Consider the following 26,800-nt stretch of genomic DNA (forward strand, 5'->3'; position numbering starts at 1 on the left):
AAAAGCTGAAATTGCTGTTATCCATTCGGGAGCTCAGTAGCACAAGGTAACTGAAGCTTACAAATTCATTTGCAGATTGTAATGAGTGCGGCATCAGTGGAAAAAGGCAGACAGACAGACACATGTACACGCACACACACACACACACGTCTGAGAAGTGCCTCTCTCTGCTACGATAGGTTTCTGTCATTTTACAGTGCATCCGGAAAGTATTCACAGCATATCACTTTTCCCACATTTTGTTATGTTACAGCCTTATTCCAAAATGGATTAAATTCATTTTTTTCCTCAGAATTCTGCACACAACACCCCATAATTACAACGTGAAAAAAGTTTACTTGAGGTTTTTGCAAATTTATTAAAAATAAAAAAACTGAGAAATCACATGTACATAAGTATTCACAGCCTTTGCTCAATACTTTGTCGATGCACCTTTGGCAGCAATTACAGCCTCAAGTCTTTTTGAATATGATGCCACAAGCTTGGCACGCCTTTCCTTGGCCAGTTTCGCCCATTCCTCTTTGCAGCACCTCTCAAGCTCCATCAGGTTGGATGGGAAGCATCGGTGCACAGCCATTTTAAGATCTCTCCAGAGATGTTCGATCGGATTCAAGTCTGGGCTCTGGCTGGGCCACTCAAGGACATTCACAGAGTTGTCCTGAAGCCACTCCTTTGATATCTTGGCTGTGTGCTTAGGGTCGTTGTCCTGCTGAAAGATGAACTGTCTCCCCAGTCTGAGGTAAAGAGCGCTCTGGAGCAGGTCTTCATCCAGGATGTCTCTGTACATTGCTGCAGTCATCTTTCCCTTTATCCTGACTAGTCTCCAAGTCCCTGCCTCTGAAAAACATCCCCACAGCATGATGCTGCCACCACCATGCTTCACTGTAGGGATGGTATTGGCCTGGTGATGAGCGGTGCCTGCTTTCCTCCAAACGTGACGCCTGGCATTCACACCAAAGAGTTCAATCTTTGTCTCATCAGACCAGAGAATTTTCTTTCTCATGGTCTGAGAGTCCTTCAGGTGCCTTTTGGCAAACTCCAGGCAGGCTGCCATGTGCCTTTTACTAAGGAGTGGCTTCCGTCTGGCTACTCTACCTTGTCCTTCTGGAAGGTTCTCCTCTCTCCACAGAGGACCTCTGGAGCTCTGACAGAGTGACCATCGGGTTCTTGGTCACCTCCCTGACTAAGGCCCTTCTCCCCCGATCGCTCAGTTTAGATGGCCGGCCAGCTCTAGGAAGAGTCCTGGTGGTTTCAAACTTCTTCCACTTACGGATGATGGAGACCACTGTGCTCACTGGGACCTTCAAAGCAGCAGAAATTTTTCTGTAACCTTCCCCAGATTTGTGCCTCGAGACAATGCTGTCTCGGGGGTCTACAGACAATTCCTTTGACTTCATGCTTGGTTTGTGCTCTGACATGAACTGTCAACTGTGGGACCTTATATAGACAGGTGTGTGCCTTTCCAAATCATGTCCAATCAACTGAATTTACCACAGGTGGACTCCAATTAAGCTGCAGAAACATCTCAAGGATGATCAGGGGAAACAGGATACACCTGAGCTCGATTTTGAGCTTCATGGCAAAGGCTGTGAATACTTATGTACATGTGCTTTCTCAATTATTTTATTTTTAATAAATTTGCAAAAATCTCAAGTAAACTTTTTTCATGTTGTCATTATGGGGTGTTGTGTGTAGAATTATGGGGTGTTGTGTGTAGAATTATGAGGAAAAAAATGAATTTAATCCATTTTGGAATAAGGCTGTAACATAACAAAATGTCGATAAAGTGATGCGCTGTTAATACTTTCCGGATGCACTGTAACTATTGCATCACTATATGACATAACAGCAGCAAATAGAGTTTAGGTAAGCATTGTGGTTTACCAACATACGATGTGTAAAAACAAAGTGGCTATTTTGTCATGGCATGTTTATATTTCCAATTAGATGGTAACTTTAAATTTCTTTGGTTATTTGTTTAGATGTGCAGTCAGAAGGTGGATGCTGTGCAGCTTTCTCCCTGATTTTACACGTGTTGTTAGGCAGATTTGTTGATTTGGATGTTTATGTTTATTTTTCTTTAAATGCACAAAAAGTAATTTTGTTGTGTTACACACTGACAATAAAGTGCTTGAACTTGAACCTGAGTACTGAAATCTGCATCTCCTTTAGTTCCTCATTATTAGCCCTCTTATAGGCAGTCCTTTTGATGGGATGTGACACACCATTATTTCAAATTCATACTTTGCAGTTTATATTTTCACAAACATACTTGTCAATCTTTTCAAGCTTACATTGACTCCGACATTGTCGTTGTAACACTGAACAACTAAGCATACACACCGCATCTACAACAGCGTATTGTTCACATATACCATTCTTCCATTGATGCCATCAAATGCCAATTGTACTGTATAGTATGATGATACAGAAAGGATTTTCCCTTGCAACGGGTTATGTTTATTTTCAAAACGCATAATATGCTCTCTGCAGACGCTAAACACTTTTAGATGTCTAATAGGGTTTTTTAGGAGACTGTAGATGGCTCATAGTAAACTGAGGCTTGCTGTCTGTTGGACTAGATTAATGAAAGCACCTCAGCACTTTGCAGTTCAAAATCACTGCCCATACTTTGAGTGCCACCTGTATGAGGCATTGGATTGATTTGACACTCAGTGAGCCCTCTTATTGTTCTCACCTAGTTTTAACCAAAATTCACTCATGGTTATCTCCAGACTTACTATATATTATATGTGTGGCTTCAGTGAGACTAGTACTGTATAAGAGAGCCTATCCTGACAGCATTGGACATAAGTTAGGAAGCAGCCTTGGACTGAATATCATGTGCACATCCAACACTCACTCGCATGGCCCAGCTTAGAAAGCTAATTAATTTAACATGGAAATTAAGCTAATCTGAAGAAATATTTGCTCAGATATGTGGAGAATGCACAACATATATATGCACTGAGTCTGCCCAGGTAAGGATGTGAAATCAGAAATGCAGATTGGTGAGTAGTAAAAATTGTTCTAATATGCCCCTCTTTTCCTACTATAAAGCAGTGTTTGTTTTAAAATTTCACTGTATTGATCATTGCATAGTTTAATATATTTTAATCCTGCTTGGTTTATAAAATATCTTGTGATACTAAATGTTGTTAATAATGCTACACAATACAAAATGTTCATCTCTTGATACCAGACAGAGCAAAAATGCCAGTATCAAATTTACTCTTACACAGTTAAAAGTAATTTTTATATATACTGTGCTGTAAGTATACATACTGTGTCCTGCTGTTTTGCTGTGTTCAAAAGCAATCTATTATCTATTAAAAATCCCAAAGGACATCGACTTGATAGTAATAGAGTGCTCAGTGTTAAACTGTTGATGTGCAGGTATTTAAAAGCGAAAAAAAGGAAAGTTGTATGAGAGACTGCTACACAATGGTATGCCACTTTGTATCATGCTGAAGTCAGTTTAAATTTGAAAAGTCCTTGTAGTCTCAGGTATCCTGTGTTTATAGAAGCATCTAGCCATTGTAATCATAAGATCTGTAATCAGACTGGTAAATACCAAAACCTCTTGTGACCTGAACTTACTAGGAGGAAAATAAACCTTGTTATACGGCTTGCTAGATTGGGAGCAACTGTATAAATGTTTTGTCTTCTTCTTTTTTTCAAGTATTCCCTTTATATGACAAAGAATATACAAATGATTTGGCTCCCCTCTGATCAGAAAAGTGCAGGTACAGAAATAGAATAGCTAGAAAAGATTCATTGGTATTTGCAAAATGGCAAACACCATTAATTTCATGCCTGGTTGTATGAAGCACTACAGTAAGCTGCTGCCTAAACGCAAACAGTCTAGATAACATTCGGATCAAAGGAGCTAGTGGACATGTGGTGTAGAAATGCAGCCTGAGATTCTAAAAAGATGTCTGTATTTAAAGATGTCAGCACTTCACGTATTCCCGTGTGTGTGTTTAACTGTTATTAGCCATGCTGGGCTCAGCCAGAAAACAGAAACACTCTGTAGCATAAGGAAATAAGGAGTCCTCAGTCCAGTGCTTACTTCTGATGGTTCAATTATCTTTAAAATGATCAGTTACTACAGTTAATAATGCAATAACATATAGCAGGATTTATAAAAATAAAGTCAGTTAATTAATCAATTTTAGTCATCCCAGCATCTCTTATTGTTTTTGCAATGATAACCAGGCATCTATCTACCAAGATTTTACATTAGAAAGCTTATAAAATATTTAGTCCACGTACAGTTATTAAAATCTAACATTCTAAAAATACAAATCTGAAAAGTGGGTTTACAAATACAGTGGAACCTCGGGTCACAAACGTCTCGGACCACGTACAAATCGGGTTACAACCAAAAAGTTTGCCAAACTTTTGCATCTGTTCACAACCACACACTCGGGTGTCGAACAAGCCAGTTTCCCTTCTGGTTCGTATGCGCCGATGATTTCCACATGTGTTCAGTCTCTCCCTATGCATTCCCTGTGCAGCGAGCGAGACAGAGAGAGAGAGAGAGAGAAAGAGAGAGAGAGAGCACAAGCGAGCGAGCGAGCGAGTGAAAGAGAGAGAGTGCCAGTGAGCATATATATATATTTACATACAGCTCGTACGGTCCAGAACAGATTAATTGTATTTACATACAATCCTATGGGGGAGATTATTTTGAGTCACGACCAAATCGGGTTACGACCAGAGTTTTGGAACGAATTACGGTCGTGACCCGAGGTCCCACTGTACATGATTTGGTAAACATTTTAGCAAAACTGTACATTTTGTTCAGTTGATTAAGATTTGCATATGCAGTATGTCTGGGTTGCCGTAAGCACATTAGTGGATACTTTGCAGTTGGATTTTGGGAATCAAATAGTTCAAGGTTTTTCCATGGACATTTTGATATTGTATAATGTTGTTCAATCTGGGTCCCCATTGAAGCCCACTGTACCAGGAATTTTGTTATCTTCATGAAACCATGAGTTAAAAAATTTTTTCTCGTCCATTGCTATAAAAAAGTCTGGCTGAGTGACAAATACTGTAGTAATCTTTTTTTAGTGTAGTAATCCTTTAAGAAAAAAAACTATGGACTTTTTCCGCAGGCTTTGTGTCATACTAGATTTTGTTTTTCTTCTCTTTTGTTTGAAAATAAAAAATATGGCACTATTATTAATAATAATAATAATAATAAATTCTTTACATTTAGATAGTGCTTTTCTCACTACTCATTATTAATGATATTTTAACTAAACTAAAGGCAACTAACAAAAGCATAAACATTTAACATGGAATGCTAACTTGTGTATTCATATGCACTACAACAACAACAACATTTATTTATATAGCACATTTTCATACAAATAATGTAACTCAAAGTGCTTTACAAGATTAAGAAAGAAAAAAGAAAAATATAAAAATAAAATTAGGCAATACTAAGTAACAAATAATAAAGTAAGGTCCGATGGCCAGGAGGACAGAAAAAACAAACAAAAAAAAACTATAGAGGGCTGGGAAAACAAAATCTGCAGGGGTTCCAAGGCCAAGAGACCACCCAGCCCCTACTAGGAATTCCACCTAACATAAATGATCTAAATCAGTCCTCATGGTTTTCAGGCTTCACGTAGAAGAATACTAGTGCTAGTTCAGTGTTTCCCAACCAGTGGGCTGTGGGGTTATTGCAGGTGGACCATGGCTGATTCCTGATGAAACTTTGACCCTCATGTGATGATCATGAGTGATTCATCTATTGCTCTGGGACAACAACAATCGTGCTTAATTCACCAAGGGGGTCCACTGCACGCCCCCCCACTTGGGCAATCCAGCTAAATTCATGGAGGGTGAAACTGTGAAAAAACTGAGCTGTGACACTACAAAGTCTGGGAAATACTGCACTAGTGAATTATGTAATAAACATTTCAAAATGGATGGCAAACAAGGTAGGTCTGCCACTTCTTGGATTAAGCATGCTGGGTTCAGTCCTGCACTCAGACATTGACAGCATGGAGTTTTCACAGTCTCCCCTTGTCTGTGTGAAATATCCTTTGGATACTCTGGTTTCCCTAAAGGTCAGGTTAAGTCTAACTGGCCTTTTGTGTGGCTGTGTGAATGACTTGCAATCGGCTGCAACTGTCCAAGGTTGCATCAAGACTTGTTCAGGAATGACGTTAAATTAGGAGGCTGGTTGGACACTTTATTCTGCATGCATATCAGCAGTGAATGTAGAGCATTAGCTGCCTCTAAAATGGCACATTGACCTGCATGACTGCATTCCCTCATAGCAGTTATAGAGGAATATAATTAGGGACGTCCTCCATCAATATGCTGCAAAATAGGCATCCTGAACATTAAGATTTATTTTGTTATTACAAGGATATGCAAATACAAACTTCCCTCCCTATTTCTGCGAGCTAGGAGAAATGTGTTTATTAGGGGAGACAAATATGTGCATGTATTATTTACCTAAAAGATACTGTATATTCATGTCAAAAGATGGAAACAAGGTCTTGCTGTCCTTTATATGTTGCTCCTTTGATGATCTGGTGGAGTGGATTAACCACTTCAAAAACACGGTGACAAAGTTCAAGATTATTCTCTATCTCACCTCACACTGTCTGAAAATTACTCTGATTGTAATGCTTCCTCGGCATTCCACGTCTTAGACTTATCTCCATCCCCAAGTCTCAGTAGTTGGTACTGAGCAATTTATATGACCCAGTCATAATTTACTTTTGCAACAATTCCTTGAATTTTAGGATAGAATTCCTTAGACCACTTATTTGAGCACCCTCTTATGTTTATAAGTGCACCTGTGTCCCTGAGCTGCAATAGTAATTTACAAGAGCATGCAGTAATGAAATACTCAAAACCCATCTTTTCATTGAATGCTGTACATAGTATTTTTATTTGTAGGTGCGGCACAACTAACAGCATCTTTTTTCCTAGAGTTAAACAATCTGCATTTTTTTGATTACTATTCTCAAATTAAGATGAGCAACTAGCATGCAGAAGAGCAAAGCAAAGGTGGCAGTTATTGTAAGAAAACTGTTAACTTTTGCAGTTGTAGCTTTGCACTTCAGTTGTGTTTAATTTAATCTAGAATTTTATTGATGTATAGGGTCATTATTGTCACATGCAAAGAGTACAGTAAAATTCTAAACTTGCATGTGCCAATCAGCTTTTGCATGATTTATCAATTCCATTAACAGTAAATATTAAACAGAATTACATGGTCTACTGTGTGAATTATATTTATTAAAATCTCTAGGCAAATTAAGGTCAGAACTGATAAGGATATATCAAAATCCTATTTAAGAAAATGAGTGAATGTTGGTTCTGCAGTTAGAGCTATAAAATTCTACAACATAGTTATTATCATTACAAGCATATTTAAGTCAGTAAGAAACGCAGTACACAAGACTCACAGACCAATATTACTACTATTAAAATAACCCATGTTTATCACTGGAAGAAATGGCGTGAGATGGGTAATAATTATGGCAATAGAGCAGACTCTGACTCTGCTGGAGTCTCACCTTGCTTTCCTGTTTTACTTTTTGTTTGTTTGGATCTCTAACTGGTAATACACAAGCATAAATAGTACCATGAAATTATTGATAACTAGCTGTGCTACCCATCTAAGACAGGTTGAAATCAAAGCAATCAACATAGACCTCAGCATTAATATTTGCATTGCACCATGCAATACATAAGTCTCAGTTATATGCCATTTGGTATGGGATTCATAAAAGCAGTGTTAATTTGTGTGATGTGCCAGCTGTTGGTATGACAAATGTAATGCACTTTATTATTTAAAATGACTGTGATGGTCCATCTTTTGGAATGACAGACACATAGTAGAAGACAATGATAATAATAACAATAATAAAATATACAGCTGAAATATTGCAAGGTTAAATGTCTTGTTAAGGTCACACCAACAATCAGTGCTAGGGACTAACTCATTAGTGTTTTAGTTTAAGATTAATATAGTGTGTTATTATGCCACATTTCATTCATAGAGTAAACTATATAATAAATAAGCAATACAATAGATAATAAACTACTAAACAAATATTAAACATTACCTCACTGTTTATGTTTGCTCCTGCATCAAGTAGCATCTGCACCATTGCCTCATCACCACGAACACATGCATACATTAGTGGAGTCATGCCCTGGAAATGAAAAGTGAAAATACATAATGAGGGTTTCATCAATTATTATGTCAAAAAGCATCTCAAGGACATTACGATTCTAATATGGAACGCACACCATTATTTGGATGTCACTTAACAGTAAGGAACAAGAAACTAAGGGTATGATTAATGTACTTTAAACAGAAGAAAACAAGGCTGATGTGAGCATAGAAAATTTATTGCAGATAAGTTCTCAAATCATGCTGAGAGAACACTTAGGTGCTGAGTAAAATCAAACAGAACAGTTAAATTAACTCTTTTCTGTGTCAACTGAGTTCTAGTGGGACCAAAAAGAGACTAGTGCCAAAAAGTAAACTTGCGAGTTTATTACGTAACTCTGAAGTTGAACTCAATGCTATATATTAGAAGTTTATTGAAAAAGAATATTTGCATAATCGTACCAAGACAGCCACTACAGAAATTGGAGCAGAATTTTAAAAAATGCAGTTCACAGAGATTCAACAACTATACATAAATACACACACGGAGACACTTGTCTTAACAAAAAATAGTTGAATCCAGAAATTCACAAACTAGTTTCCATCCCTGACAATATCCAGACTTCAGCCACCCTCAGCCGAGGATTTTACCTTTGCTCATCTCACTGTTGCTCCAGATCTCATCTCATGCAGTCAATAAGGTGACCACCTGAAATATTCTTTTGGACAGTGCTCCCATGGCTTGCTGCAACCTCACGACACACACAGTGAAATTATTTCAGTGGGGATTGAGCCATCTGCCTTTTGTTTTCAAACAGTTACCTCCACTTTAGTTTAAGATGGGGTCATGCCAGCTTTTCAATGTTTTCAACCTTGCTTCTTCCATTATCTTCTAAAAACTGGACTGTCTTTCTATTGCATTAGTGGACTTTGCCTTTATGATTTATTTATTTTATATGTGAGGGGGTGGTGGGGTTTTGATGGGGAAAACAATTCATTATGTGCTTTGCTTATTGTATCATATGGTTTGTTTATATGACTGCTTGTTTCTTTTGTATATATAGTGGGTATAGAAAAAAATCACCCCCTTGGAAATATTCCCATTTTTTTTGTGCCTTAAATGAAAACACACAAACCAATATTTTTCCAGCTTTACTTACTCAATGCAATCTATAACATCCAAGTGAAAGATCCATCCATCCATCCATTATCCAACCCGCTACATCCTACCTACAGGGTCACGGGGGTCTGCTGGAGCCAATCCCAGCCAACACAGGGCGCAAGGCAGGAAACAAACCCCAGGCAGGGCGCCAGCCCACCGCAGGGCACACACACACACACCCACACACCAAACACACACTAGGGACAATTTAGGACAAGTGAAAGATATCACAGCTAAAGTTCAGAAGAATTAAAAAAAATAAAAAACAAGAAATACTGAGATTAATAAAGGATCACCCCCCTCCTAAACAATATTTGTAAACTCAATCAGGTGTAAGTAACCACCATTTCCATTGCAGACCATGGTTACTGGCTTCCTTCCACCTCTGATCAATTGTAATCAGTGTGATTAGTGAAGCATACAAACAGCTGTTCCTGGAGCATTCCCTTGCTTGGCAGTGCAACTGACAGCAAACACCTGACTATGGTGGCAAGCCTCTTTCAAAAGATCTCAGGGATAGAGTTGTGGACAGACATAAGGCAGGAAATGGATACAAAAAAATCTCAAAGGCTTTATCAATCCCAATGAGCACAGTAAAGTCCATAATAAAAGAAGTGTTTGGTACTACTAGGACCCTCCCTGGATCTGTCCGTCCTTCTAAACTGGATGGAAGAGCAAGGAGGAAACTGGTAAGAGAGGCTACCAAGAAGCCAATGGCCACTTTGAAGGAGTTACAGGATTTTATGGCAAAGAGTGGTCATTGTGTGCATGTGACAACAATTTCACAAGTGCTCCACAATTGTGAAATTGGAGAAGCCACTTCTCAAGAAAGGCCACATTAAGGCTCCTTTGAGCTTTGCCAGAATGCACCTTGAAGATGCCAAGTGGAAAAAGGTCTTATGGTCAGACAGGACCAAAATCAAACTATTTGGCCTCAATACCAAACAGTACACCTGGCGGAAATGCAATGCAGCTCACCATCCACAACACACGATACCTACAGTAAAGCATGGAAGTGGCAACATCCTGTTGTCGGGGTGTTTCTCTGCCGCAGGGCCTGGGGCTCTCGTTAGAGTAGAAGGAAAAATGAATGGGGCAAAATATCGTCAAATACTTGAGGAAAACATGCTACCTTCTGCCAGAAAGTTGAAGATGGGCAGAATGTTCACCTTTCAACACGACAATGACCCGAAGCACACAGCAAAATTGACCACACAGTGGCTGAAGGAGAAAAAAGTGAATGTCCTTGTGTGGCCCAGTCAGAGCCTAGATCTAAATCCCATTGAAAATCTGTGGAAAGATAGCAGTCCACCAACGCTCACCATCCAATCTGACCGAACTTAAACAGTTCTGTAAAGAAGAGTGGGCAAATATTGCTCAATCTAGATGTGCAAAGCTAATAGAGAAGTATCCCAACAGACTCAAGGCTATCATTAAAGCAAAAGGTGGTTCAACAAAATATTCACATGGTGGGGTTGGTGATCCTTTATTAATCTCAGTATGTCTTGTTTTTGATTTTGTATATGATATCTTTCACTTGGATGTTATAGGTTGCATTGAGTAAGTGAAGCTGGGAAAAATATTTTTTGTGTGTTTTCATTTAAGGCTGTAAAGCAAAACAAATTGGGAATATTTCGAAGGGGATGATTCTTTTCTATGCCCACTGTATATACTGTATATATATATGTTTTTTTAGATGTCTTTTGTATAATTTGTTGGAGGGTGATGAGGAGGGCTAGATATGGCGAGATGTTGACTATGTCTGACATACAGTACAATAGCTCAGATTTATAGTGGGTCTGGAAAGTGTGGCAACTCATTTGTGTTCTTTTTGAGCGAGTCGTTACAAAAACACTAAGCTCTATCTCTGTTTAAAGTCCCTCTCTCATGCACTAAATGATGCCTGAACCATGTCCTGAGTTAAGTGTATTAAGGAATTGAATTAGGATTTAAATACAAAAATAAAGGTGTTGATCAATCAGACCTGATTAAATGTTGCTGTCTAATTATTTAGCAAATTGTGTTAGTTTGTTAGCTGAACAGTTTGTAAAATATATCATTTGAGATCTCTGAATTGGTCTTTTCTTTGAAAATAATTCAACTATTAGATGTACAACTAAAAGTAACAACACTAGTAATGAAATCTGTCTAATAGAAAATGAATTTCTTTTGAATTTATGTCACTTTGATTTCACAAGAGGAAACCAAAGTAATACAAATTGTGATCTTCTTTGTGTTTAGTATTGATGCGTCTAATTACTTCTTTATGAAAAAAAGAGGCATGTGGATAAGTTATAAGTTATGAAATTTTATCTTTTTTTATTCATGCTCTGAACTAGCCACTAAGTACCAATACCAATTGATGCCATGTTAGTCACAGTAAACACTGGAATGGAAGGCGCATAATAATGACAGCAGTTGCCTATATTATGAAATGGTGTTAATGGGTTTAGTTCAAGTTTAGTTACTTATAAAGTTCTTTGACTTAAGCACAAAATTGAACATTTTGAAGTCATCTTCAAAGAAAATCAAAGAAACGAAGGAACCAGAGATCTAAAATATTCAGCTTTAAAATTAATTTAAAAAGAAGACTGTCATGTTCACTTCAAACATATATATTTCTGGGGTTGAATCCCAGCCCTTCACTCTCACTGAGGAGTCTGGGTAGGCTTCAGGGAGTGATCATTAAAGGAACATTTAATATATTTATATATATATTGTCCATCCATTCATCCATTATCCAACCTGCTATATCCTAATTACAGGGTCACGGGGGTCTGTTGGAGCCAATCCCAGCCAACACAGGGCACAAGGCAGGAAACAAACCCCCGGCAGAGCGCCAGCCCACCGCAGTATATATATATTGTCACACATGCATATCGGAGGATCCTTACGGTCTCATCCAAGGTATGGACCCCGTGATCATCAGAGGTGACTGTGTGCAGAGGGTGCAGACCTATAAATACCTGGGAGTGCAGCTGGATGATAAACTGGACTGGACTGCCAATACTGATGCTCTGTGCAAGAGAGGACAGAGCCGACTATACTTCTTTAGAAGGCTGGCGTCCTTCAACATCTGCAATAAGATGCTGCAGATGTTCTATCAGACAGTTGTGGCGAGTGCTCTCTTCTACGCGGTGGTGTGCTGGGGAGGCAGCATAAAGAAGAGGGATGCCTCACGCCTGGACAAACTGGTGAGGAAGGCAGGCTCTATTGTAGGCTCGGAGCTGGACAGTTTGACATCTGTGGTGGAGCGACGGTCACTGAGCAGGCTCCTGTCAATCATGGAGAATCCACTGCATCCACTGAACAGTATCGTCTCCAGACAGAGGAGCAGTTTCAGCGACAGACTGCTGTCACTGTCCTGCTCAACTGACAGACTGAGGAGATCGTTCCTCCCCCACACTATGCGACTCTTCAATTTCAGTGTTATTGACTGTTATACCTGCCTTGCACTCTCCACCTTGCACTTTTTAACTTACACTGTGTTTTTATCACTCTTTAATTAATATTGTTTTTATCAGTATGTTGCTGCTGGAGTATGTGAATTTCTCTTTGGGGATTAATAAAGTATCTATCTATCTATCTATCTATCTATCTATCTATCTATCTATCTATCTATCTATCTATCTGTCTATCTATCTGTCTATCTATCTATCTGTCTATCTATCTATCTATCTATCTATCTATCTATCTATCTATCTATCTATCTATCTGTAATATAACCGCGGCAAGAGAGAGAGCGAACTATGTTATCTTCTTTGCCCTCCAGAGTGAGGCTAACTAACCCCGCTCCTTCTGGTCTGAGTCCTATAAAGTCTGGGCGTCTTTGGAAAGTGGCGTCTCATTTTGGACTGAGGAAGCCACTGGATGGAGCTCCTCCAAAATTACATCTGCTAAGAAAGAACCAGTGAATACACTAAGCCTTGAGAAATACTCTTTGTTTTGTTAGTTTCTTTTGATGCACAATTGAGCACTTGTTTTGTCTGAACCAACAACAGATTAAAAGGGAGGACCTGGCTTGTTCCCCAAAATGTCTTCTGTGGACTCTGTCCTTCCCTCACCTGATGACATTATATATACATATATATAGTAACCTGTAGGTAGAGCCTCAGAGCCCAAAACCTCTAATCCAGCCACACACTATTCCAAAATACCTTTTATTCATGTTTCTTTTACTGGTTTACTTCCAAAATACAGTTCTTCCTCATTTTCATTTTTTCCATTCCTTCCAGACAAACTTTATTCACCTCCTCCTGACTCTAGCTCCCAGAGTGAGGTGAGGAAATTCTTTTTATACTGAGCCTGGGTGTATTTCTGGGGTCACCCAGGATCACTTTTAGTTTAGGCAGAAGTGTCATAAAACATGGGAGTGCTCCCTGGAGGCACCTGGGAAATGCAATAGGGATTCCATTCTGAATTATACTTCCCAGGCAGCCCTGTGAGTGTCCATACCAGGCCTATTCCAGAGGAGCACTTCCACCTATTCTGCTGGGGGAACTGTTCTAGGAATGCAGTCTCCCTCAGATCATCCATTATATCTTTATCCCAGCTGGGAAAGGGATTAGGAAACATCCTAACAGGGATGTGCATTCATCAATGTTGTACTTTCATAATGACCTCTCGGACATCCATTAGTCTATCACTATATATATCTTATACAGTGAATCTGAAAGAGAGTAACAACATGGTCCCTGAAGGTCAGCAAGTCATTGATCACATGAAACAAATAAGTAAATAAAGTTTACATAAGCTAGAGAGATATAAACTGGTGCCAGAGTGGAGGCAGGACAGTTTGTTTATGACTACAGAAATGTTTAGAATTCAGTCTAAATGGTTGCCCACCTATGCTGGGGAGAACCCCACTCTACTAACTGAGGAGGAATTCTATAAATGTATCTTATTACTTGGGCACATAATTTTCCTAACAGCCCCATCTGATATCTAAAAAAGAGATCTGACTATTTCAGGAATGAATGTATCCACAAACTATGGAGTTAAAAATGTACTCCCTCGCTTTATTTCTTGGTCTGATGAGTGCACTCTGCTAGTCACAGCTCATTAAAACAGTAAACACCACATTCTGACAAAAATACGTCTAGACAGCTTGTTTTTTTTTTTTTTTGTATATTAGGCTTTATGAGCCACACAGAGAAGAATATAAAAACAAATTTGACCAAAAATGACTTTTATCTTTCCATCAGAAAAAATACTCTTCATATCCACTCAGTGTTTTATCTGCCATGACTGTGCGTTTGTGGATCCTACTGGATGTCTTGCCTGCTTCTTCAGCACCTTATAACACACCATATCAGGTGAGACTGTATTCACCTGGATAAGTTCTAGAGCACACAACATCCTTCTGTTCAGGGGCATAAAAATGGCTCATTTAGACGAATTCAAATACATTTTATTAATATAGTGCCTTTAAACTGTTACACAGAAGGTTGACTGAAGGGTGCAACAAGTGGTTAATACAGCATAAGAGGATTATTTGATTTTCTGTGATCCTCTTAAATATCATTTGACAGAACAATACCTGTTCACTCATGCTGTTGATACCATCAGGACCCAAAAGAGATATTGCCTGTTTTACAAGATCTGTTCTGCCACAGTTCAGCATCCTGAATCCCAAATCTTGAAGAAACTTGGCTTCTGTGGTGGCTGCATCCAACTTCCGGGAGGCACAGAAGCAGTCGTCTGTCCTAAAAAAATAATTTATTTCTTAATAAAGACAAGGTATTCCTATTTCAAGACTGTTGACAGATGTCATGCATTGCCATTAGTAAACCAAATTAACTCAATTAAGGCTGAGGTTGGGATGCTCTTTTAAGTTATGCTGAAATTGTAAGAATTAAAATATTTGATTTCTATAAACCGATTTAAGTCCAAGTGCTTTGAGACACAGGAAACCACATTAACCCAAATATGCGATAATGATTATGGTAATATTTTATCTACATACAGTATATCACCCTTTCAAGGTAGTTCAGTTAGAATGACAGGATTCATGAAACAAACAGAACTGTTAACTGTCACTCAAATATCCAATATACATATAAAGCTCCTAAGTTTTGACTTTCTTCCTAGAGCAAATAGATTACATAGAAAATCTCTACTGCTACATGCTATGGTTTTTTAGTCAAAAGCTGAGTGAATCTCGATTAGTTTTTATCTTTTAGAGCTGGAGTTTTAAAGAGATGTGAAACTAGGAACATAGAAGAAGGTTTGACTAGGGGAGCTCAGTACTGCATATAATATACATGTTACTCTTGCAAACGTATTCAATCCCCTTGAAAGTCACCATAATTTTATGCATGACAAAAGATTTGTAGACATATTCATCAATTCAGTATTTTTAATGTGACCTCTTATGCTGTAACAATACATTTCCAAAGTCAAAATAAACCTTTTCTTGTAGATATTTAACTGAAGAAGAAAAACTCAAAAGTTAGTGTTTGCATAAGTATTTAAACATCAGTGCTTTGGAAGCTCCAGATTTACACAAATGACAAATTAATCACAAACGACACAAAGGCAACAGTCATTTGACCATAGTTAAACATAATTGGATACTACTTTTGAGTCTTGTATATCCTTCTGGATATAAAAAGCTCTCTTTGTGTGGGCCATAGTCTTTATTGAACAATCATTGCAAACATGAAGACAAAGGAGCATTCTGCTGATGTGAGAAACAAATTGATTGAAATGCAAAAAGCAAGAAATGGGTACAACAAATATAAAGAGTTTGAATGTCCTGTAGAGCACTGTTGGATCCATCATCAGAAAATGAAAGGTTCATCACAGCTCCAAGACTCTTGGTAGAATAGGCCTAAACATTAGTGGAAGACATTGACTGGTGAGAGAGCCTACTAAAAATCCAACTGTCACTCTCAGAAGTCTGCAGAAGTCTTTGGCTGAAACAGAAATGAAGGTGCATGGGTCCCCAATTTCAAGAGTTCTCCATAAAACAGGCCTCTATGGGAGGGTAGCGAGAAACAAGAAATTCCTTAAGATGGTTCAAATAAGAGCATGTATAGCATTTGCTACAAAGCATGAGAAAGACCCAGTTAAGAAGTGGCAGAAGGTTTTATGATCAGACGAGACCAAAATAGAACTTTTTGCCCAGACTTTAAAGAGGTACACGTGGTGTAAACTAACACTGCCCGTGGCCTCAAGGAACACCATTAACTATGGCGACACATGGCGGTGGTAGCATCATGCTATGGGGATGCTTTTCATGTGATGGGACTGAGAATCTTGTAGAGTTAAAGGGACAATGGACAGACACAGATATCACACAATATTGTTAAAGAACTTGTTCCAGTCTGTTACGAACCTTCGGCTTGGGAGAAGATTCATCTTTCAACATGACAATGACTCTAAGCACAAGGCTAAAGTGGACTGGGCTGTCAAGTCAAGAAACATGCAGAGGGCCGAGGGGAGGTGGGAGAGGCCCTTCTCACTCACGCACCAACCTCAGGGTGTTCCTTACCTCCGCTCCGCACAGACTACGAGAAAAAGAAATTGTAATAACTTCCTTTCTCAGCAGCCAATTTACAACAGCAATGCTTGTAGCAAACATTAATGAGCCAAATCTAGCATAAGATGTGGTCCAAAGCTAGAGACTGCACAATTTGCCACACATACGTGAAAATTAAAAATAAGCTTGGAAGTCCTGATTTAAAATGAACACAAATGACAACATTCTCACATTCCTTAGGTAATAATCACTGCTGTGTACAATGATAAACAATTGTAGGCATCTTATATATAAACGTCTACGCGTGGAAGTGTGTGTGTCTGTCTGTCCGGCCTGGAAGTGCGAGGTGGCCTGGAAGTGTGAGGCTACAGCATGAAGCTCAAAGAGCCAGCAAGGTGGCCCCAAGTTAACGAGTCAGAAGAAGAAAAAAGTAAGAAGTATGAGGCTATAGAATGAAGCTGAAAGAACAAGGAGGGCGAGCACGTCGGCAAAACAAAACCGCCAACTCTGACTTTCAATTTTTTTTCTGACAATTTCAATTGTTGCTCAGAGCCCAGGCTTTTTACAGCACAGGCTTAAACAGCTAGTTGTTTAATAATTTGCCAGGAAACTAAGAGGATAAAATCACATAATAGGAATTTCCACAACCAATCAGTGAGGTAAATAAATTGACTGTCCAATAAATGATCATTAAATGGAGTATGATCTATCATTATTAGAAATTAATTCATAAGCATATGATCTCTCACAGAATATCGTAGCTGTTAGCTAGTTCTAGCTGAAGTGAAATCTTGGTTGAGCTGGGATACTCTTTCTGTGTTCTCGTGGGTTTCCGCCCACAAGACAAAGAAATGTAGAAAGATGGTTGCCCCCAAAAAAGGCCCATTGTGTGTGTGTGTGCCAATAGCACAAGAGTCAGGTCTTCTGATGTACGCAGCAAGTTGCTGGAAATGTTCTATCAGATTGTAGTATCCAATGTGTTGTTCTATGCTGCAGTCTTCTAGGGAAGCAACTTGAGCTCAAAAGAAGCACAATGCGTGAACAAACTTACAAGGTAAGCCTGCTTCATCCCAGGGCAAACCCTGGACACAGTGGAAGCTGTTGTTGGAAAGAAGATGGTGGCAAATTGGATATCATCATGAGAAATCCTCTGTAACCCTCCAGAAGCCACTCTCTTAGCCACAGGCTCATTCCACAACGGTGTGCTAAGAAGCACCTCTGAGGGTTTTTTCAATGCTATTAGGCAATTCAATGCTTTCTCCTGACATATGCTTAGTTTGTTTTAAAATATCTTCAAAATATGCATTTTTTGATTGACTGATTGATTGATTGGCTGTATTATTTGTCCTGTGAGTCTGTGTCCTTGTTTTTGTATGTTTCTATTGCTGTATGCATCTTATTCTCCCCATGGAATTAATAAAGTTTATCTAATCTAATATCATACCAGTCTGAAAGTCTCTTACTCAGTGATGAGAAGGCAAGGAGATGTGTCCTTGAGTTGGCTCCTGATTCAAGTGCACTGTGGCTCGCTTTGTTATGCTTTACTGCGAAAGTGCACATACGGAAGGATCAATCAGTGTACTAGTACAACAATCTACTAAATACCTGATATAAAACCATAATGTCTTCATCAGTTTAAGCGCATGATTTTAATGCCTATAATATATCCTCTATTACTAGTACAGTTGCCTGGTAATATGGATGGACTGTAATCCTAAAGTTAAGGGTCTGGACTCTAATAGGGCATAGTCAGAATATGGTATATGGTATCGACACATGGACGCTATCCAGTGACCTGAGACGAAGACTGGACTCCTTTGGTACTGTGTCTCTTCGGAGAATTCTTGGGTACCGCTGGTTTGACTTTGTATCGAATGAGCGATTGCTCATGGAGTCCCGAATGAGACACATTACCTGCATTGTGAGGGAGCGTCAGTTATGGCCAAGGGGTCGCCCACGTAACACCTGGCTGTGGCAAATAGAGGGTCATTTCCAGAGGATGGGACTAGACCACGTGTCTGCCTGGGGGGTTGCAAACCGGGATCCTGAGTTGTTTCGTCATGTAGTTGGTGCGGCAACGCACTGTACCAGTGCATGCTCCCCAACTTGACTTGACTTGTAATCTCAGTTTCTTGTACTGTACACAGTGGAGCTTATCAGATGAAAGAAAACATGGACAGATATACAAAATATCTTGGGAATTACAAATCAGGTACCTGTTGAGGTAAATATCTACAACACAAAGTCGGAAAGTGTAAGAAAAAAGATACTTACTTGAGCTGACGAGGTTCACAGTCCACTCCGGGGAGTAAGAGCCTTGCTGCTTGCCGTACATCATCACTGTCCACTGAGAAACTCCTTCTGTGTTCAGCATGAGCAATGGCGACCCTGATCCACTCCATCAGAGGAGGCAGTACGAGGAATGGCCTGCAGAGGGAGGTAAGAGTATCACAATAGAGATAAGAAGTACAGTCATGTATAACTTGGCAACCACAAGTTTTCTATTTAATCTTGTCAATATTCAGTTAATTTGTAGGAAAAAGATGGAAGTCATGCAGTCAAAGTGACTCAACATTAAAACCTTTTGATTTAATACATTTTAGTGCTGGGCGGTATACCGGTTCATACCGAAAACCGTTTTTTATTTTTTTTATGATATGGATTTTTCTTATACCACAACACCGGTTTAAATTGCCTAAACGACGTTCGGAATGTGGCGCAGCGGGAAACTGTTCAAGTGGGGACCTTTTTCACTGCTACACCGCTAAACACAGATTTGTTGCACTAGGGCTCTTTTTCACTGCTACACCACCAAATAGGTAGCGGTAGTAAAAGTATTGCGCGGTGAAAATGGACAGAGAACATTCCGAAACTGAAGCTGATGATAAAGTTGAACATGATGAACAGAAGAACTTTTGCCGAAAAAAAGGAGTCACGTCCATCGCCTGGAGATACTTTAGTTTTAAAAGGTCAGATGTGAAAATACTGTTTCTATACTACTGGATAATACTGCAAACCAAGTTGTACTTGTTTTATTTGTTTTCAATACAGTGTAATGTACCTGGGTACTGTGTAATAGTGTGACGACATGTTGAGTTTATTCTCGACATTTCCACTTTAATCTTGACGCTTATGACGAGAATAAAGTCGACATGTTTACTTTATTCTCGACATTTCTACTTTATTCTCGCCGTTTATGTCAAGATTAAAGTCGACATGTTGACTTTATTCTCGTAATTTGTCATTAAAGTAGAACATCATAAACTAAACTTCATCGTAAAATGAATATTTAATTTACTAGATTTTCTCAAACCCCGTCATAAGTTATATAGCACATTAAATGCTTTGTGTTAAGTGATTCTTAAACTGACTTCTTCTTGCACTAAGAGGAGGCGCTGGCAGCGATCGCCGCACAGAATACATTCACTTCATGATGTTCCTGCTCTCTGAACATTTAGAATGCTAAGATAAATACTTAATATAATTTTCATGGTGAAATGCATTAAAGCATGCATTAATCATATGGGGGCACGGCGGCATGCCTGCCTTGCATTTGCATGTTTTTCTGGTGGGTTTACTCGGTGTGCTTCAGTTTCCTTTCAAAGTCATGTAGGATGTGGGGTTTTGTTGTGCTATATTGACCCTGCTAGTGTATGCTTTGCTTGTATTCATCCTGCGATGTGCTGGCGACTCGTTCAGAGATGGGCGCAACTCTGAATGGATGGCATAATTAAACATGTATAACGAAGATATTTTTAAAAGTTCTGAACACTCCGTGGGCTAAGTTTATAACTAGTTTTAATTTCACAAAGACGTTTATCGTGTGGTGATTGGTTATGTGGTGAAAGAAAAAGGAAGCATAGGAACTGGGGTTTTGGTACGTCAGATAGAGACAGCATGCATGCAATAAAGATAGCCCGCTCAGAAGAACATGCATTGAATTCTGTGTTCGTGTCTCTGACCAGCAGATCACAAACCCAACATTTACACAATATTTAAGTTAAACCTGTGCGATAGCTATCATACATCCAGTTTTTTGGAGTCTCGTCACACCTGCCATAAAGTTCTCTACACTGAACATACACCTGGGGACCCCTTACTGCGAGGGAGCAGCACTACCGCCTCACTACCGTGCATGTGTAATACCTGCTTTAATGCATTTCATCATGAAAATGATATCGAGTATTTATCTTAGCATTCTAAATTTTCAGAAAGCAGGAATATCATGAAGTGAATGGATTCTGTATGGTGATCGCTGTCTTCTCTTAGTGTGGAGGAAGTCAGTTTAAGAAGCGTAGTGATTAACCACTGGGTCGGGGAACGTAACACAAAGCATTTAATGTGCTGCATTAATTTATGACGGGGTAAATTAAGTAATTGATTAAACATTGATTTTAGGAAGAAGTTTAGTTTACGACATTCTACTTTAATTATGAAGTAAACTATGAAAATAAAGTGGAAATGTCGACTTTAATCCCAACATAAATGGCGAGAATAAAGTGGAAATGTCGACTTTAATCTCGACATAAACGGCAAGAATAAAGTGGAAATGTTGACTTTGTTCTCGACATTGAGACAGACGACCGCCTATGGACTCCGGTCGTCACCCCCAGGCCGCTAGGAGGAGCCCTCCGGACAGCATATTTGCGCCCCGAGTTCCAGCAGGGCCTCATGGACTTTGTAGTGTTTTGACACAGCCCTGCTGGATACCTTGGGGGCCGCCAGGAGTCGCTGTAGGGGGGCTAGTAAGCTCTTGTGTGCCCTATAACCCGGGAGTGCATCCCAGTCACGTGACTGGAAGAAGCGATGTGCTCCCGGGATGAAGAAAAGGACTTTGCCCTGACCCGGAAGGAAAACGGACTTGTGGGTTTGGCTTGGAGCCACTTCCGGGTCAGGGTCTATAAAAGGACTCTGGGTGAGCCCAGACATTGAACTGAGCTGGGAGGTAGGGTGGCGACGTGTCTGGGAGTGGAGGATTGTTATTATAGAGAATTGTTTATTGAGTATATGAGTGTGGTGTGTGGAGTGCTTTGTGCACTGTACAATAATAAAAATAGTTATTGTACTTTCACCTGGTTTGAAGAGTGGTACCTGAGGGTTCGAGAGGTGGACAACACGCGTATCTGCTACAACATATAGTTTGTTTTTTTCTTCCCAGTATAGCTTAGCTTGAAGCAAGGTCCATATTAATGCAGTTTGCCTAAATGATGGTTCAGTTGGTAAAGATGTCATCACCAAGTTGCACTTGTTTTATTTTATTTTAATTTGGTGAATACTGTGTAATGCACCTGGGCTTGAAGTAATAGTGCAACTATCAGTAATAATACTATTATTTATTTTATTGTTATTATTTATTAGTTTAAATATTATGCAGTTTAATGATGAAAAAGTTGTTTAAAAAGTCACTTTAACGTGTCAGTGGACAGAGATTGTTAACATTAACAGAAAGTGTAGTTGGTTTACAAAAAATATTTACTATTTATTCCTTTTCTAAGACATATTCGGTGCAATACAATTTTTGACAAGCACTTCTGGATATTTTACTAAGTCTAAATGCCTCTTTGTATGGTTGAAAATATGTTGTCAAAATTATAGTTTGTTTTTGCAAAATTTGTTCAATAAAAAGGTTCTATATTTTGACTGCATCTGTCATGCAATGTGATACCTTCTCCATTAGTGCCACCCCCTTGAAAACTATCACTTTATGGGGCAATGCAAAACTGTATTAATACTTGTGTGCACATTAAAATGTTTTTTTTTTGTACAATGTACAATACTCTTGACAGTGGAATAGGTTATTCTTAGCCAGTAATTGCAGTGGAAAATGTGGTTAACATCCACTCATGCATTTGGAAAAAAAATACCGTTGAATACCGTGAAACCGGGATAATTTAGAAAAATACTGTGATATAGAATTTTGGTCATACCGCCCACCACTAATACATTTAACTATGAATAACTATGCACTCTGCATTGACACACAACACAAACAACAGAAAGACCCTCTCTTTAAATAAAAAGAAATCCAGCTATTATGTTAGGCACATATATTTTATTTTCTTAGAAAACATTTTCATCATATTCTAGTCAGAAATAGTTAAAGTAAGGCAGAAAGAATACTATTCTCACTTCCCACAAGTTCTGTTTCAAAGCCTTAAGAAGCCAAATATACACTTAAGGTTGGAATCAGAGGCCTTCAATGTTCATTATAAAGGGCAGTTCAAAGCATAATTGAGGAAATATGATGATAAGTGGCAAGAAAAGTTTCAGAAAGCCAATAACAAGCAGCCCTGGCACATACATGTTTAGATTACAGGGGAAGTGCCCTGGGATCAAGGCTTTCTTACAACTTAAAGCCAGGTGTGTACACAGCTGTGTGCTTCAGTGCCCCTGCACAGACAATCTGGATTATCACCTCTTAATTATTGAAGGCCATGTCAAAAAGTGCACTTTTGATTGCTTCTGTTTTGATCGCAATAGTTCAGAATGGAAAAGTCATTTTTAACTCAAGGAGGACCATACATGTTGAGGCTCCACAAGCAGAAAGATAAAGGAAGTACTACAGTATGTTAGTTCAACAGTCACAATCTGTGAAAGCCATCACGGTCACTATAAACAGTTGATTTTATTCCAATTCACATGTGATGAGACATAGCACTTGATGTAATCTTTTACCACACAAATTTCATTATTTCAGAGTCAATAAAGCAATTACATGCCTCGTATTGTTACATGTATTGTAGTGGTGACCATGAAACAAATATAACAGGCCAGTGCTTGACATTCTCCCCAGCCCTCTCAGCTGCATAGCTGACAGTTTCTTAGCTTTATTAAAAATATTGAAAAAACAATGCCCAAGGACACCGATAGAACTTACTGAGATGGAATCTAAGAAGCACCTCTTCACAAAAATAATGGTAGGATTCATGAACAAACTAGAGAGTCATGACATGTACAGTGGTTGAAGTTGTAATCTTAACATTCTTGGCTTTATTAAAACACCAGTGCTCAAGGATACCTATTGAACATAAGGAATAAATGCACCAGAGATGGAATCTAGGAAGAAAATCTTTATGAAAATAATGGTGGGACTGTGGAAGAAACTACAGAATCATACACTGTACAATAGTTGAAGTTGTAATCTTAACATTCGTGGCTTTATTAAAAGATCAAGGACATCTAAGGAACTTAAGGAGAAGTGCACCTGAGATGAAATATAGGAAGAACTTCTTTACAAAAATAATGGTGGGAACGTGGAACAACCTACAGAATCATGCACTGTACAATAATTGAAGCTGTAATCTTTTAAAATGCATCCAGATGAGACTTTATGGTAACTTATTAGCAAAGCAAAGAATCTTGATGGACTGAATCAGACTTCCTATGTTCTTAACATATGTCACTCATCCACATATTTTCAAACTCTCTGGGAAGGAGATGGTCTTTTTATCTCATCATTTTATTAGGTCGTATTCTGAATGCAGTGACTAAAGCACTTCCCATCAACCTTACTGTATGCCATACAGTTTCAATTGGCCCTGTGTTAGTTAACATCCTGCAAAGCCTGCATAAGCATAAAAAATATGCCTGATGAACATCTAATGATGCACTTTCATTTATCTAAGCCTCTTGAGGCCGCTAAACATATTCAGAAAACTTAGTGCTCAGTAGAGACAGCTTCTGTATTTAATGGATTATTAATAATAGCTTTCTGAAATCTAATACTTTTTACTGCATAAGGCACATAGGTATGATCTATCGCATATTAAATCGAGGTGGTATTAGTAAGTTTTGAAGGGATGCAAAAATTCTATCAAAAAATGGCTGTTCAATTTCTTTTTTATTGGTAATGCTGCAATTGCTGTCAGTAGCCAAGACCAAAAGGGCTTTTGGAGGAAAGGGTGTTATGAGGAAAAAACATTTTTCACGATTTACCACTTTAAGGTAAAATTATTTTTATTCCTCAAATTAAATGGAATGCCATTTGTGTCAAAATTAAATAAATAATATGGAAATTATGAAGTAAATAATTATATGAAAATCTACATCAATATATATAAATGAGTCAATAAATTTTAAAAAACATTAATTAAACAAAGTCAGCTAATTATCAGGAAATACAATGTAATCATTTGATTTTGATGGTAGTTTGCATTTAATTATTGCAGTTCTTTTTTCCCAAAATTACTTTGTTTTTAAAAGCATTTTATTTAACAATGTGACTTTTCTGCACATATACAAAGAAGTCTTTTAATGCCACTGCCATTCATTTCAAAATGTTTCGGTCCATGAAAATTTCATCATGTGTCAATCAAAACAAAAACCACCAGGCTGAACCTGTTCCTATTGGCTAATCCTTTGCTGTCAATAACTTTTTACTGATTGTAGACAGTAAGCTACTAAAGATCATCAATGCTACTTACTTTTCAAGGAAGAGGAAATTAAAGGTTGGCATAGTGAGTATTGTGGACTAAACAGAAAGAGATCATTTAACACATTACACCATGGGTATCAAACTCCAGTCCTGGAGGGCCACAGTGGCTGCAGGTTTTCATTCTAACCTTCTTCTTCATTACATGACCAGTTTTTGCTGCTAATTAACTTCTTTTGCCTTAGTTTTAATTAACTTGACTCAGGCCCCTTAGTTGTCTCTTTTTCCTTAATTAGCAGCAAAACAATAATCAGACACAAAACGTGCTAAAACATGACCAGCTCACCTGTGCCCATCACACAATATCTAAAAATAAAGAAAGGTGAAGGTCTCAGTAAGGTTGATCTGCTCAGCTCACCAAAACATTTTGACGGTGTTCTTAGAAAAAACAGAAAATAAACAGTTTTGGAAATGTCTGTTGTGGCAGAATGAGAGCAGCAACAAGCCATAGAATTGAATAATGGGTTTAATTAACAGTAAGAATCGGCTTCTCATTAAGAGATGGTTGGAGTGAAATTGGTTGGAGTTTGAAATCCCAATTTAGCCGGTCATCTGTTGGCTCGTTTCACATCTCATTTCTGTTTGGCTGTCATTTAATGAAGAAACAAGTCAATTCAGAGGACTGAATCCTTACAAACAGGGCATTTACAATGAAGGGTAAAGGAGTGTGAATTAGCTCTGAAAACTGGTCACTGATTAGGAAAAGGGTTAGAGTGAAAACCTGCAGCCATTGCAGCCCACCAGGACCGGAGTTCGATACCCCTGCATTATACTATTTTGCGACTTATTGAAGATATACTGGAAATCCTCAGATGGACAAGAGCTCTTTGAAAAATGATACTGATGAAGAAGTCATTAGTATTTTAAGACTGATTGAGCACTGTATCTGTACAGAAGATGTCTGCCAAGAAATCACACATAGGCATGGATTAATGTTGAACTTCCACAGTTGTAAATTCCAGGTCATTGCTTCCAGAAGACCTTCCATGAGAATACAGTGCTCAACAAATCTTAAACTATTTAAAACCTTTTCAATAATACGAATAATTTGAAATATTTGAATATTTTGTCCAAGCATTCATAATATATTGTCAGTTTGACTTAAAATAGCTTCATATGGTGGCCGGCATATAGCAGGGACTTAATTGACAATGACCCATAAATCTTATCTCAGGTGGAATGTTCAATAAACTGAAAACAAGTATTACATTCTGAAATGGGGAACCATCTATGTCTATGGCATAACATGGTCAGTGGTACTTTGTGTGTCTCTCACACACCATTTGCTATATAATTTTCTGACTTTGGTTTCCTAGATGATCAGTCTTGACCAGCAGGTCCATTGATTAGACCTTTTCCCTCAGTAGGTTCTAGATCCAGTCCAATATCTTCTTCCTTCACTTTTCTCTTTCATCTTCTCTTATCCACAGATTACTGCCTACTCTTATGTCCTTGGCACACCTTTAAGAGGTTGATTGTCCATTTGGGGACAGCTAAACAGCAAAAAGTCCCACTTACTGGTGTGCCAACAGCCAACAAACTCCATCGATCCACATGCATAGTAAAAAT

The 26,800-nt window shown here is 38.5% G+C and overlaps 1 protein-coding gene across 1 annotated transcript in view; it reads right to left on the minus strand.

Moving 5' to 3' along the window:
- Window positions 1-26,800, minus strand: part of btbd11b (BTB (POZ) domain containing 11b) — a 523,531-nt gene that overhangs the window by 70,618 nt on the left and 426,113 nt on the right. Inside the window, exons 4-6 of the mRNA XM_028815917.2 lie at window positions 19,075-19,227; window positions 14,857-15,022; window positions 8,106-8,195 (exon numbers count right to left, since the gene is read on the minus strand). Of these exons, the coding sequence (XP_028671750.1) occupies window positions 8,106-8,195; window positions 14,857-15,022; window positions 19,075-19,227 (409 nt within the window). The remainder of the gene's footprint in view (window positions 1-8,105; window positions 8,196-14,856; window positions 15,023-19,074; window positions 19,228-26,800) is intronic.

This window comes from Erpetoichthys calabaricus, chromosome 1 (assembly GCF_900747795.2).
Source record: "Erpetoichthys calabaricus chromosome 1, fErpCal1.3, whole genome shotgun sequence".
Taxonomy (NCBI): Eukaryota; Metazoa; Chordata; class Cladistia; order Polypteriformes; family Polypteridae; genus Erpetoichthys; species Erpetoichthys calabaricus.